General features: G+C 42.7%; 1 protein-coding gene and 1 long non-coding RNA gene across 2 annotated transcripts in view; one reads left to right on the top strand and one right to left on the bottom strand.

The window, feature by feature from the left end:
- The window catches only part of LOC131890300 (echinoderm microtubule-associated protein-like 2), a 7,366-nt gene extending 6,391 nt beyond the window's left edge, over positions 1-975 (bottom strand). The window contains 2 exon segments of the mRNA XM_059239627.1: positions 32-411; positions 414-975. Coding sequence (XP_059095610.1) covers positions 32-411; positions 414-975 — 942 coding nt within the window.
- Positions 976-2,916: 1,941 nt separating this feature from the next.
- On the top strand, positions 2,917-4,142 carry LOC131885498 (uncharacterized). Its single transcript, XR_009373845.1, has 3 exons — positions 2,917-3,656; positions 3,727-3,869; positions 3,934-4,142. It is a non-coding gene; the product is annotated as an uncharacterized LOC131885498 (long non-coding RNA).
- Positions 4,143-13,011: the final 8,869 nt, after the last annotated feature.

The following is a 13,011-nucleotide window of genomic DNA, read 5'->3' as shown; positions in this document are numbered from 1 at the left end:
ATGTCAAGGACGTTTTTGAAACTTCCAGTACCCAATCCGCCTTGTGAGCAACTCCATCCCAACAGATCACAGAACGGTCTTCACCGCAGCTCAAGAATTGGTCTTGGCCGGGTATGTTGGCTATGTGAAAAATCTCTTTGGCATGTACTTGCACGATGGGCTTGATCTCGAAATTTGAAATCTCCGTTTCGCCCGGACTCACGTTGAAACTGACGTCCAGAATGCAATTTCGAGAGGTGCCCACCACTAAGCGGCAATATAGAACCTCATCTTCATTGATGTCATAGGTCTTCTGCAAGATCCTTCGAACGCAACCAAACACGTCAGGGAGGGTTGCCCCCGCCCCAATCAGCTGATACCTGTTATCGAAAACGACAAATGCTCCATCAGACAGACCACCTGATATGATGTCCCATCATCCATGACGCAAATATCCCCAACTGAACCCTGGTGAGCTCCTTTTAAAACACGGATAACTTTGGCGTCTTTCCAAATCATGACATTACCGTCCAAGTCTCCCGTCAATAGATCTCCATTTTTGTCCACTTTGGAACACAGCACGGATTTGGGACGAGGAATCTTTCTCGTAAAGAGGCCTTGACTTCGATCCATAGTTGCACCATCGGGTCCATCTTTGAGGGTCCACAAAGTCACGAAACCTTTTCCGGTTAAAATCATGGTGTTGTGATCCATGGGGTGGAACTCCAGAGAATGAACATGGTCTGCTCCAGCCACCACCAACACTATCTTAGATACAGGCTCATCCCCGGTGCCATTAATGGTCCAAAGGGATAATTTGGACTTGTTTCCATTCTTGACCACGGCAAGGATCGTCAATCCTTTCTCTGTCACTTTGGATAAGGTGATGCATGCCGCATTATCCGTGAACTCCCCCAAGGAATTTAGCAAATGTAAGGTGTCATAGTTCCAAATATGAACGTGGCTTCCTATCGATCCCTCATCCGTTACGACCATGGTTTGAGCTGTCACGCACAGAGGCCACTCTTTATGAGCAACAACAGCCACAATGTCGATGAGTCTGTTCTTCAGGATTGTACAATTGATTTTTTATTTCAACCGTTACAGGGTACCCCACCTTGATTTTCAACCTGATTATGCTTAAATTGAATTCAACCTGAACATGGTTCAACTGTTTTTCGCCTAAACATGGTTCAAAACGCTTTTTTTTACTTGAGTGTGGTTGTAACTAATCAACCTTACTAAGGTTAAAAACACACTTAGTAAATAATTACACCTGTGTTTTCACCAGAAAAAAATCATGCCTTAGCATGGTTCATAGAAACATGTGTCTCATTGAATGAGACTCTGTTACATAGTGTAAGTCTCGATAAACAAGACTGAATAACTTACCAGCACTGTAGTAGTCTAGTTGAGTGAGATTTCTATACTTTCCTGAATGAAGTGATAGAAAAATATTTCAAATAGAGAAATGCTTGCAAATTTGAAAGCATTAAAATGATTATAATGGAACAATATTTTTTATTCGAAATCAGACAACATATGAAATAAAATGAAGTTCTGACATTTTTCAGTAGTTCACAGTATCGAGACGCCACCCTGTGGTACAGGTCAATTAACCTCATTGACTGAATGGCCTCCCATATTTACCATACAGGGGCCTCAATGATGTGATGTTGCAGCTACATGGTGGGTGTTCAAGATAAAACGAGAATTCTTGCAGTTTGCGCAAGTCATTGTCATCAATCATTAATTTTATGTTGCTTTTTTTTGGGAAAATAAGTGAATTTTGGCAAACAAAAAGTAGACTAGAGTGTAGGTCTCTATAATCATTATGAATTGCTGATATTCCCATTATATCTTGAAAATCCTACAAAGGTTTTCGCTCCATCCATGGTGGATGCCAACTGACGCGTCAACGTCTCAGGTTCTTCATCCAATTTGAGCACCTCCTTCAACTTTGCTTGAAGCTTCTTGACCTCCAATTGTGACTGAAGGATTTTGATATCCCGTTCCCAGGCCGTTCTCTCATCTTCTCGGGCCGTTCTCTCATCTTCCCAGGCCGTTCTCTCCCAAGCTAAGTTCTCCTCAAAACAGGCAATTTTTGCCTGTTGGCTTTCCGGTGATGGAGTGTTTATATCCGACATTTTCTGGAAGCAAGAGAACTTCCATCGTTGTAACTGACTTTCATCAATCATTGGTATAGGGATAAACAGTTATGTTTTCAAACATAAACATAATTGGGACTTGGAGGTACAGGAAGGATGTTCGGGAACCTCAGTTTATTGTGACGATTCCCAGGAAATGAAATTTTTATACTGTGTTGGACCACGTTGGTCCGCCAACATGGCAAGTCAAGAGATGGTAGTTGACTGGTTTGTCCATGATTATTCCTTAGCTATATATACAAAGAAAATGACTAGGAAGGAGCGATGAGGGGCAAGCATGAGCAGGGTTGCCCCAGTACTCCCCCAGCGTCTGACTAGGAACGTGCAAGGCCAAGTGCCTCACAGGGAGGCCAAATGCCTTCAAACGGGCTTTCAGAGTCCGATTTTGGTACTTTAGTTGCGTGATTTTCGATGGGCAGTGTTGCGTTGAACGGACTCATCAAATGCTGTGACTCTGTATTTAGAGGAGCACGACATTGAGCTCAGCGTACCATAGCAGTTGGGTCTTGAACCTTCAATCCTGTTCCAAAACAATGCGTTCAAATGCGTCCCATATCCAAAGCAAACTCATTAAGATAAAAATATGTGGTTCTAGGAGTTATACACGGTTTTAGTTACCCTTCAGGTACACTTAAACGTACTTTGAACTAGTCAGATACCATTTAATTGGCTGATTTCTACATTTTTGATTGATAAACACATAATTAGAATCTGGTATGGCTGTTTGCAATTTTTGGGCAAATAAGTGATTTTTGGGAAAATNGAGCTGTTGAGGTTGCGTGGATGAGGTTGCGCGAGTATAAGTAACCTACATTCCGATGGAGTAAAAACAAATGCTGTTCCCACCAACCTCCACCTTTTATTAGTGATAACCGGTGATGGAATTTCTACTACAGCACCATGTCTCTGACCACATTAATAGTGATTGCCGCTAATCGGGATTCAACGATTACGTTTCTCCAAGATCGGAGGTGTGTCAAGAGGAACCCTCCAGTCTGCCCGCAATGCCAGAAAACCATGGTCTTGGTAAGGACAGGGCAATTGCGAAATCCTGTCTTTAGGTGCTCTTCTCATCGGTCTGAACAAATGTCTCAATTAAGCGGTTCCTTTTGGGAAAGGACTCGGGTTAGCTTGCCCCTTACAGTTAGCGTGGCATGGCTGTGGGCCTTTAAAGTACCGATAGTACAAGCTGTCACAGCCACCGGGTTATCAGCACCAACTGTAGGTCAATGGTATAGCTATTATCGAGATGTATGTTCTCACTGGCTAATGGAAAACCCGTACAAAATTGGTGGACCAGGGTTAATTGTTGAAGTAGATGAATCGGTAATTGCTAAACGAAAGTACCACAGAGGCCGACTGGTTCGCGAGCGGTGGGTTTTCGGGGGTTATTGCCCGACCACAAAGCAAGGATTCCTTCAAATTGTGAGACGAAGGGATGCTGCAACCCTGGAGGAGGCTATTACCAAATATATTCATCCCGGCTCCATTATCATCAGCGATGAATAGGTACTATGTGTGAACTAAGTTCAATTTTTACGGACTTCCTTTTGGCAAAACTATTCTTATCTTGTCATAGGCTGGTTATAATGGAATTGCAAGGATGAATGTTCAACCTCCGTTCCAACATCTGACAGTTAACCATTCTCAAAACTTCGTCAACCCCATTAACGGTGCATGCACAAACCACATTGAAGTATATTGGAAAAACGCCAAGCAGAGGTAATGAAATTTTTACATGGTATGGATACTGAATGGATTTTTAAAAGATTTCTAGTCTACGTAGGCTGAAGGCGATGAGTGGGACAGTAAGCTCCATGCTGCCCTCCCATTTGGACGAGTTTATGTGGAGGGAGATCCATGGCAAGGATAGTGCCCAAGCATTTAACAATCTATTCATTCACATTAGTGAATGGTATGTAGTATAGGTTCTGTTTTTTTAAAGATTGTTATGGTGAAATATATTTCATTAAGCTAAACTCATTCTATTGAGTTTTAATTCCATCACCGGTTATCACTAATAAAAGGTGGAGGTTGGTGGGAACANGGGCCAAAGGCGCAGGGCCAAAGGCGCAGGGCCAAGGCCGGCGATGAGGGCCATAGACCAATAACCAATCACATGCGGACTGCCTATTGGAACCACATATGCATGGTTTTATGTAAGTTACCTGGCTCTTACTTCAGTGTTAAGTAAGGTTCAACTCTCCAACCCTAAAACCAGAACTAGAAAATAGAAACTTAAGTAAAGCACAGCCAAGCAGCAATCAACTTAAAATTATTTGAGGGAAGGGGTCCAATAAGCCAAGAAGTAATTTATTACCTACTTTTGTATGTTCGCAAGTTATTAACTTATCAAACTGAAGAATATCACAATGCCTTGAAATCTGGCTCACAACGATTTTTTTTATCGTACATGTTTTGGGACGTATATGGGTCGTACATTCGCCCATTCACCTTAACAACTTTTAGAGGTTTTGTGAGGCTATAGTCATCATACTGCAAAACTCTTGAGTTTGACAAGTCAATGTGGTGCCTTCTCTTGTTGGATTGCACAAACAAATTTAATCTGCAATCAAAACTAACTTAACTTTTACGGCTGAAAGCGTTTTAGAATGAGATAATTATGCAAAAATGCATGTGTTCATGGGTCTATTTTGTTTTTGCCCGTACGTCTTCGAGCAGCTTGCCAGTCAGCTGTCATCTCATTGTCTCTTATTCAAGGACCATAACACTTTTGACATTTAGGCTTAGGGATAACGACCACACCGGTGTTGTTGCTAGGAAGGGGGCTTGGGCATAGATTGTGTCAAAGTTACTTTAAGTTGATGGGAAAAGATTTTAATTTGCTACATAAATGGCCTAACTGGCCTATAAATGTCAAACTCGATCCCTCCCACATTGATAAACGTAATTCTCCACCGACTAGTTGGCGCTGCTTTATCACGTTTAGAAAGAGACTTAAAGGGTTATTAATATCGTGTTAGGTTAGGTTCGATTAGGTTAAGTTTAAAAAAGTAGTACCGCCAACTAATCGGTGAAGAATAACGTTTGCCCCAGTGGTTTCAGTTTTCCTATTCCCACCAACCTCTCGACGAGCTCGGTCAAAGGGAACGAAGTTTGTCCCAACGATCCGACTTCGACTCTAAAACAATTTCGTAGAGACTTACCTAAAAGGCTTTGTTAAAATAACCCTCCCGCTTCCTCTCCAGAAAATTGTGCGACATCAATCAGCTGCTGCTTTTCAGGATTGCCAGATAAATTCGATCGCCAAGTACAAGATTTTGCGAGGCCAATGGAGGCCAAACCCATAATATTGCCATGTGCAGCCTAAAAAGCCAAATTAGGCCTAATTTGGGTTGAATTTGTTAAAATTTATAAGCAAAAGTTCGAAAAATTATTACGATATTGATTAAATTTTATATCTCAAATTTGTCACATTTTGCGATTTCGAAACCTTTCGCTCCTAGAAAGCCAAAAAAGGGCCAAATTCAAGGTCGGAGGCGAAGTGAAAAAGTGGAAGGTCAATGAGTTTTGCAGGATGCCAAATTTGTGGCATTTGGCCTCCAAGGGCGCCATCTGCCAACCCTTCAGAATGAGGCCGAGAAAGTGTTTCGATTTAAATAATCGAATCCAGCTCAAACAGTCTTTATTACAATCATATTCGGAAGATATTGCATGGATTCAAATCTAAAACTAACAATGACTTTACAGTATTTTTGGTTTAGTTTCTCATTTTGCCAGTATTTTGAATTATTATGTTAGAATTCGCGATCTTGCGCAATTTCTCCCAGCACGTTGGTGTAGCCACTAGAGAGAATGGAGTTCTCGACTTGTTTTTCTCCAATGACCCTGATCTGATCCAGTTCGTCCATGTGACGCCTAGTAATCTGTCAGATCATCATGTTCTCGAGATAGGGTCGACCATTACTCAAAAGCCGGCGTGCTCTAGAGTAAGACCGGCCAAAAAGGTCGGTCTGGCTAAGTTCAAGTTCAAAGATGAACATTGGCCGTTGATTATAGAAAGGTTAGGCAAGCTTGATCTCATTTCAATGCTGAAAAAGGAATCGTTCATAGATGTAGCCTTAGACAAAATGATTCTAGTTTTTGAGGACGTCTGTTCCACTCTCGCAATCTCTGAATGTGTTCCACAGGGCGGGGCACATTCTGAAATTCCGAAGTATAGGAAGAATATGTTCAAAAAGAGTTGCAAACTAGCAAAAAGGCTCCAGAGCAATTTGAATCCAGTAGTTGTGGCTAGCCTTCAAAGAAAGTTGGATTTAAGCCAAGGTAGAATTAAGGCCTCCATTGAGACAGATCAGTAGAAAAAGGAAAGTAGAGTAGTTCAGGAGGTAAGGTCGAATCCGAAGGCATTTTTCTCTTATGCAAACTCTAAAAGAAAGATCAAACACTTTATATGGCCTTTTGAGGTCGATGGGGAAGCCATAGACAATGGAGAATCTATGGCCAACATACTTGGAGATCAGTTCTTTAGTATGTTTTCAACTCCACTGAGTTTAGGAGCAACAGTTCATTGCTCCAATCATGAGTTTGTTGGGACTGGCAAGGCTTGTCAAGTTCAGCGTTGAGATGATCTTATAGTCACATATCAGGATGCTTTAGTGGCCATCAGGAACTTGAGACTCTCGAGCTCTTGACGCATTGCATCTTGGACCAGGGCAAGTTCCCCTCTTCTCTGAAGGGAGCTCATGTTGTTCCAATTTTCAAAGCGGGAGATAAGTTCCTCTCCAGTAACTATAGGCCCATTTCTCTCACTTGAATGTTACGAAGGTGTTTGAGAAGATCATGAAGTTCAAACTTGTTGAATTTCTTGATATCCATGAAGTCCTTCCTCCTAGCCAGCATGGGTTCCGAGCACATTTTAGCACGGTTTCCCAACTGATTGAACATATAGAGCAGGTTATTGAGGGACTGGAGAACCATGAATCAGTCGATGTAGTTTATCTCGACTTTGCCAAGGCCACATGTCCCTTCGGACATGTGTTCAACCGATGACTTTGGCCGCATAAAATGCAATCCTGACGTGCAGTGTGAGGTTGACGGACAGCAATCGCAAAATTTGAGGCTGATGACACAGACTCCTCGTGAGGGAGTTCAGAGGCAATTGTGGGTGGACCCACTCTGACCATCTGAAGTTTCAGCCACGCCTGGAACTGATCATGACACGCGACCATTCTTTGCTTCCATTCTGGCAAGGAATCACCAGCCTTTGACGCAGCTTCTCACAAGCGATACTTTTGCTTCTTCGCCATCTTGTAGCCTTTCCATTGGGCCTCTAACGACCTTGAGGTAATGAAAGTTCTGATTAGGGCAAAGTCTTACATGTCAACTTGGGCCCTTTCAAAGTCGTCCCTCATGTTGTGGAGCGCATTGAAGTCTATGCCTATGGCCTTTGCATGTTCTGGCTGAGAAACGTGAGGAGCAACAGTACTAGTAATGTATGAGCCGCCAACTCAATCGGATCTTCAAATTTGTCAAGAAGATCCTGCATAGCAGCGTCGTAAGAGTTGACCGACTCACAAGAATACTTAGACACCATGACGTGGGCCGAGCCCACCAAACTGTCCTTCAGCTTCTGGAACTGATTGAATTGTAGCCACGAAGAGTGTTCATTTCATTCACAATGTTCATCCCATTCGAAAAGCTCCGTAGTACGCTCTGCTAGTGGAGATCATCACCAAATCGTTTGCCGATAAGCTTGGCTGCATCGAATTGGACCATAGTCATAACGTTCTGACTGAGATTCGCATCAAAGTCCTCCTTCATAGTCCTCGCCTCATAGACCGCTCATAATCAAGAAGCCCCACCAAGTGGGAAAACTTGTCAGGTAGATCCGCAAACGTCTCCGCTCCGTGAGCGGGTCTGGGAACGGCTTGAACCACGACTGGGTGACGTCTTGAAAACAACACTCTAGATTAGGCAGCCGACCAGTTTTCATGGCAATCGTGGCAGAGGCTTGAAAAAAATCAATCCGGGCAACGGGAATCCTCCTTATTTTGCAGGACTAGGATCCCGCAGCAAAGGCTATCCAAGGTTCTTTGAAACAGGGCAACCTCATCCTTTCACCTATTTTGCGCCCACTCGCCTGACCGGAATTGAATTTGCTCCCTCTTGCAGCTTGAGAGGCAACATCGCCTTTATTTCATCAGCCGAGGCAAGCGGGTTTTCCTGGCGAATCGCATCCTGCCACAACTAGTTCGTATCAAGCAACTTGCTGAATCTCGGAAGCAAGGCACCATGAAGAAGCTAGCTCAAGACCACACATTTCCTCCCTTATGGTCCAGTTACACGACACATTGTATTTGTTGTCGCCTTGTGGATTTTAATTGTACCAAGTGGATGAGTTGAGTGGGCCTTGGATTGGTAGAAACATTTATCCAATACCAATTACTATGCAAGGAATTATGAACTAGATACAAAATCGATTCGAATCGAAAAATACCATTTATGTGGTGCTATATCATGGTGGATGAGTCATTACATCCTTTTTTCGAACGGTTCCATTTGTTGTAAATAAAGCAAAAAAATGGATTTCAAGGAGTTGCTGAATTCGTTCCTCGCCTTATTGGGCGACCAAATTTGGCTTGTTGCAATTATTCTCGGTGGATTGTTTTTTTACATTTTGATGCTTCTTTTAAGGCACGAGATCCACAGTTGATAGCACTTTGCCGTAATGCAGAAGTGGCACAACTAGGCGATGATATGGCACCAAAAACATGGACTCTGAGCCTGTATTGCCTTGGCATAGCATTGTGATTTCCACCAGGAAACAACAAGTATCTAAGAAAATCTGTGTTCTTTTGTGGTACTCGAACTTGGTAATACATTTTCTCCACATCACCCATAATTGCCACTTTCTTTTGACGAAAACGAAGGAGGACTCCCAACAACTTATTCATCAAGCCGGGACCCGAAATTAGTTTATCGTTCAAAGATACACCAGCATACTTCAGTGAGCAATTGAAAACAACTCTGATTTTTAGCTTTTGTTTGTGGTAAACTCCATGGTGGACAATGAACCATCTATTCCTCTTCTTCAAATCATCCGGAAGCACCTCCTCAGCAAATCCCTGTTCCAACATCATCTCCATAAATTTGACATAGTCTAATTTGAATTGTGGATCTCTGAGTTGACGTTTCTTAATTCCAGCCAACCGGTCGAGAGCTTGTGAAAGGTTGTCTGGAAATGAGACTGGGGCGTGTCGGAACGGCAGATCAATACAATAGTGCCCGTCCCCATCTAGATGCATCAAAGTTTGAGCCTTTGTAAGCCAAACTTTATCTTCAATTGAGGGGTCCAAACCGTCCTCCTCACAATCAGAGAAATCTGCGGAGAACATCATTTTGAGTTCTTTCTCAATGTTTTCGTATACCACCTGGGAATCGACTATTCAATTTTCAATTTCCAAGAGGACCATTGACTGCCCATCCCAATTTGTGACGCGACGCGTAAGGATCTCCCTCCTTTCCACTGATCACTTCCAATGGCTTGAGAGCTTCCGGTACGTTCGCACCCAACATCAGACCGACCTTAGCTTTAACATGAACGAAAGAAACATCAGCTAGATGAGGATATTGTAGACAGTCTTCTCTCGTTACGATGTCTTTGCTCGAGATTGGCAAAACATCCTTTGCAAATGTCACTGGTAGAATAACCTTTTGGTTCTCGTCAAGGTTCATCACCTCCAATCCACTGATGGATGTGGTGGCGACTGATTTTCCTTGGCATTCCATGGTTGTCAAACTGATCAAAGTCTTTGGTCCCGAAATTCCCAACTCATTCAAGACTTCGTTGGTGATGAAACAGTCGCTGGAGAAGTTGTCAAGGCCTGCGTACATAATGACTTCCCTTGAGCTCCCTTAGGCCCAAATCTTAAACGGAATTAACGCCAATGCCACCTTGCTCGGCTTGCTTGCTTGAATCCTAGTCTTCTCAAGACAACATGCCGATGTAGATTCTAAGGGCTCCCGACCGGATTTTTCTCCACCGGCGTCTTTGGACCTATGCACACAAGTTGGATGCCTTTTCTTACACTTTTTGCATTGCAGCCGATTCCTACAATTCCTGGCAATGTGTCCCTGTTTTAAACAGCCAAAACACAATTCACGCTCTTGAATGAATTCAATCTTCTCGGTCTCCACTCGTTTGGCAAAGAAAAAAAATCTTCTAATGCATGGTTTGCCTTTTTGCAAGCACCACATGTTGCTTCCCTTTGAATGCATTGGCGATCAAAAACTCATTTCCGTACTTCTGATCCAATAATCTTTGTGCCTCTTGATATCCTTGTTCAACGTTTAGGTGAAAGCAGCCACGAACAACTTGTCTCGGATTTTCCCTTGGTGTTTTTTTCTAAGTAGTAGAGCTTATCTTGATCTGACTTCGTTTTGCTTGCGATCAGTTGATTGAATGCCAAGATGAACACTTTGTAGGATGTTGGGTCAGATCCATCAAAGACTTCGGGCTCCGATTTGGGTAAGTGCCAGCAAATCAATTTGGCGATTAATGTCCGCTTTTTGTAATGACAGAGATGCTTGGTTGGCGGGAAGCTTTTGAGATCTTGGCGTATTCCCATTTCGAGTTGCATCAAGTATTCCGTCGATTTCATCTGAAGCTTTCCCGAATCCTGACAACTTCAGACTTTCGATTTCTAAACGAGCTTCTTCTTCCAAAGCTTTGAAACAGGTTTCGTCCTCTTCGGCTTCTCGTTTCTGTCTTATCTCTTGTTCTTGTGTCTCATGTTGAACTCGACGGTCATGAGCTTCCTTTTCCAGTTGGATGGAACTTTATATGGATGATGTGATGGCTAGCTTCGCTGGCTGGGCGAGGTTTACCCCTCCGACCCTAGCACCCAGGGTGGGCAATTTTGAGAATTAGCGTGACTTTTGGACAAAAGTGGACAAAAGTGGACAAAAGTAAACAAAAGTGGTGTTAATTAGCAAATAAAATCAGTAATCAATAAAATCTAAGCTTGCTTAAAATACATAAATATGAAGTATCAACTAGCCTCTTCACTAACGTTTTTAATTTCCAAGATATACACTTAAATGGTTTTTTGAGATCTCAATTCGTTATCTTGATACAATACAGCTTTATAAAGTCAAAACAACTATCGTTAATATATTTTGAATGCCAATTAGTGAAAGCCACACTACAATCAGGGCATTTGGTGGCTGGGTAATCTTAACTAAGATTAAGTCTTAGATTTAAAAAAGCTTAGCAGCTGAATATAAAATATCCAATAATACTTTTTATATTTGTAATACATAACATATTTCTAAGGAGTACATGAATTACACTTTTATCATACATCTAAAAACAAAGATACACTCAGCATCAAAAGTCTTCAGCCCCCAGCAAATTATTATGATTTGCTTTAACAACTTTAGAACAGCTCAGTGAAAAACTTGTCGAACTAAATATGTTTGTTTTTGTCAAGGAACAATGCTTATGCAAACTTTCAGCGGGATAGTTTAAAATGTATAAACCATGTAACCCAAAAAGTGAACTATGCCATTGACAAAAGTGTTCAGCCCCTTTAGTTTTTCCTAACTCTCAGTATACTTTAAGGATCTATCAGCTCATTTTTGTTACTGAAACGTGACGCCTTGTAACAATGGTACTCTGAGGGACAGTTTGACAACTATACTTCAGTGCTCATGCTTGGTACTCCCTTGCACGTTGTGGGCATAATAAATTTGAGATAGTTCTAGCATGCCAGTGATGACACGAAGAAGTGAGGTCAGCAGAACAAAGGCTGTGTAGCTGCATCACAGTGGCCTGGGCTATAAGAAGATTGCCAAGCAACTAACTTTGCCCAGAGCGACCGTCCAGAGCATCTTTGTCAAGTAAACGAAGACGGGATGTGTGGAGAGCCGCCCTTGATATGAACGGCCAAGGAATGTCACACCTCAAATGGATCAACTCATAAACAGGCAAGTCTCCTACAACCCACAGACCACCATCAATGAAGTGAAAGCCAGCTTGGGTGAAGATGGACATGGTCTGACTAATTGCACTATCAGCAGTGCTATTCATAGATGGGGTCTGAAAGCCTGTCGTCCAAGACACACACTACTACACCAACCCCGACACCTCAAAGCTCGCCTCAAATTTGCCAAAGACCACCTGGACAGGTCTGATACCTTCTGGCAGCAAGTGATTTGGTCAAATGAGACAAAGATTGAGCTATTTGGTCACAATGACACGCAAAAGATTTGGCGGAAAACAGGTCAAGCCTTCCTACGAAGCATCAAACTGTGGGCCTGTTTCTCTGCTAATGGCACAGGCAACCTTGTAAGGATCCATGGCAACATGAACAAGGAAGACTACGTCTGCATCTTGGAGGTCAGCACACACTGTTGGACATGGCTACAACTGGGTGTTCCAACAGGATAATGACCCCAAGCACACAAGCCTGATTGCTCAGAAATCAATTGAGGAGAATGACATTAACCTCCTGCCATGGCCTTCTCAAAGTCCAGACCTAAACCCTATAGAGAACTTGTGGCGAAAGCTGAAGGTGAGGGTGAGAGCGAGGAAGCCAAAGAACTTGGACGAGCTGAAGTCCTTTTGCAAGAAGGAGTGGGCTCACATCCCTGTGAAAACATGCTCAAACCTCGTCCTCAACTACAGAAGGAGGCCGACGTCTCCCATCCAGGCCAAGGGCCATGCCACAAAGTATTGGAGTATGCTCGAATGCTCTTGTAAATACTGGTGTGAATTATCACACCTGATCATGAGCACCCTCACTTGCCATGCGTTGTAATAATGTAGAATTCAGTAATTAAACTTGCCTCGTTTGAACCTCTGCCTGAATTATTTCCTCCCGACGAACACGCCAAGCTT

This window comes from Tigriopus californicus, chromosome 1, assembly GCF_007210705.1.
Source record: "Tigriopus californicus strain San Diego chromosome 1, Tcal_SD_v2.1, whole genome shotgun sequence".
Classification (NCBI taxonomy): domain Eukaryota; kingdom Metazoa; phylum Arthropoda; class Copepoda; order Harpacticoida; family Harpacticidae; genus Tigriopus; species Tigriopus californicus.
Note: the sequence above shows the minus strand (reverse complement) of the source record. Positions and strands in the feature narration are given on the sequence as shown.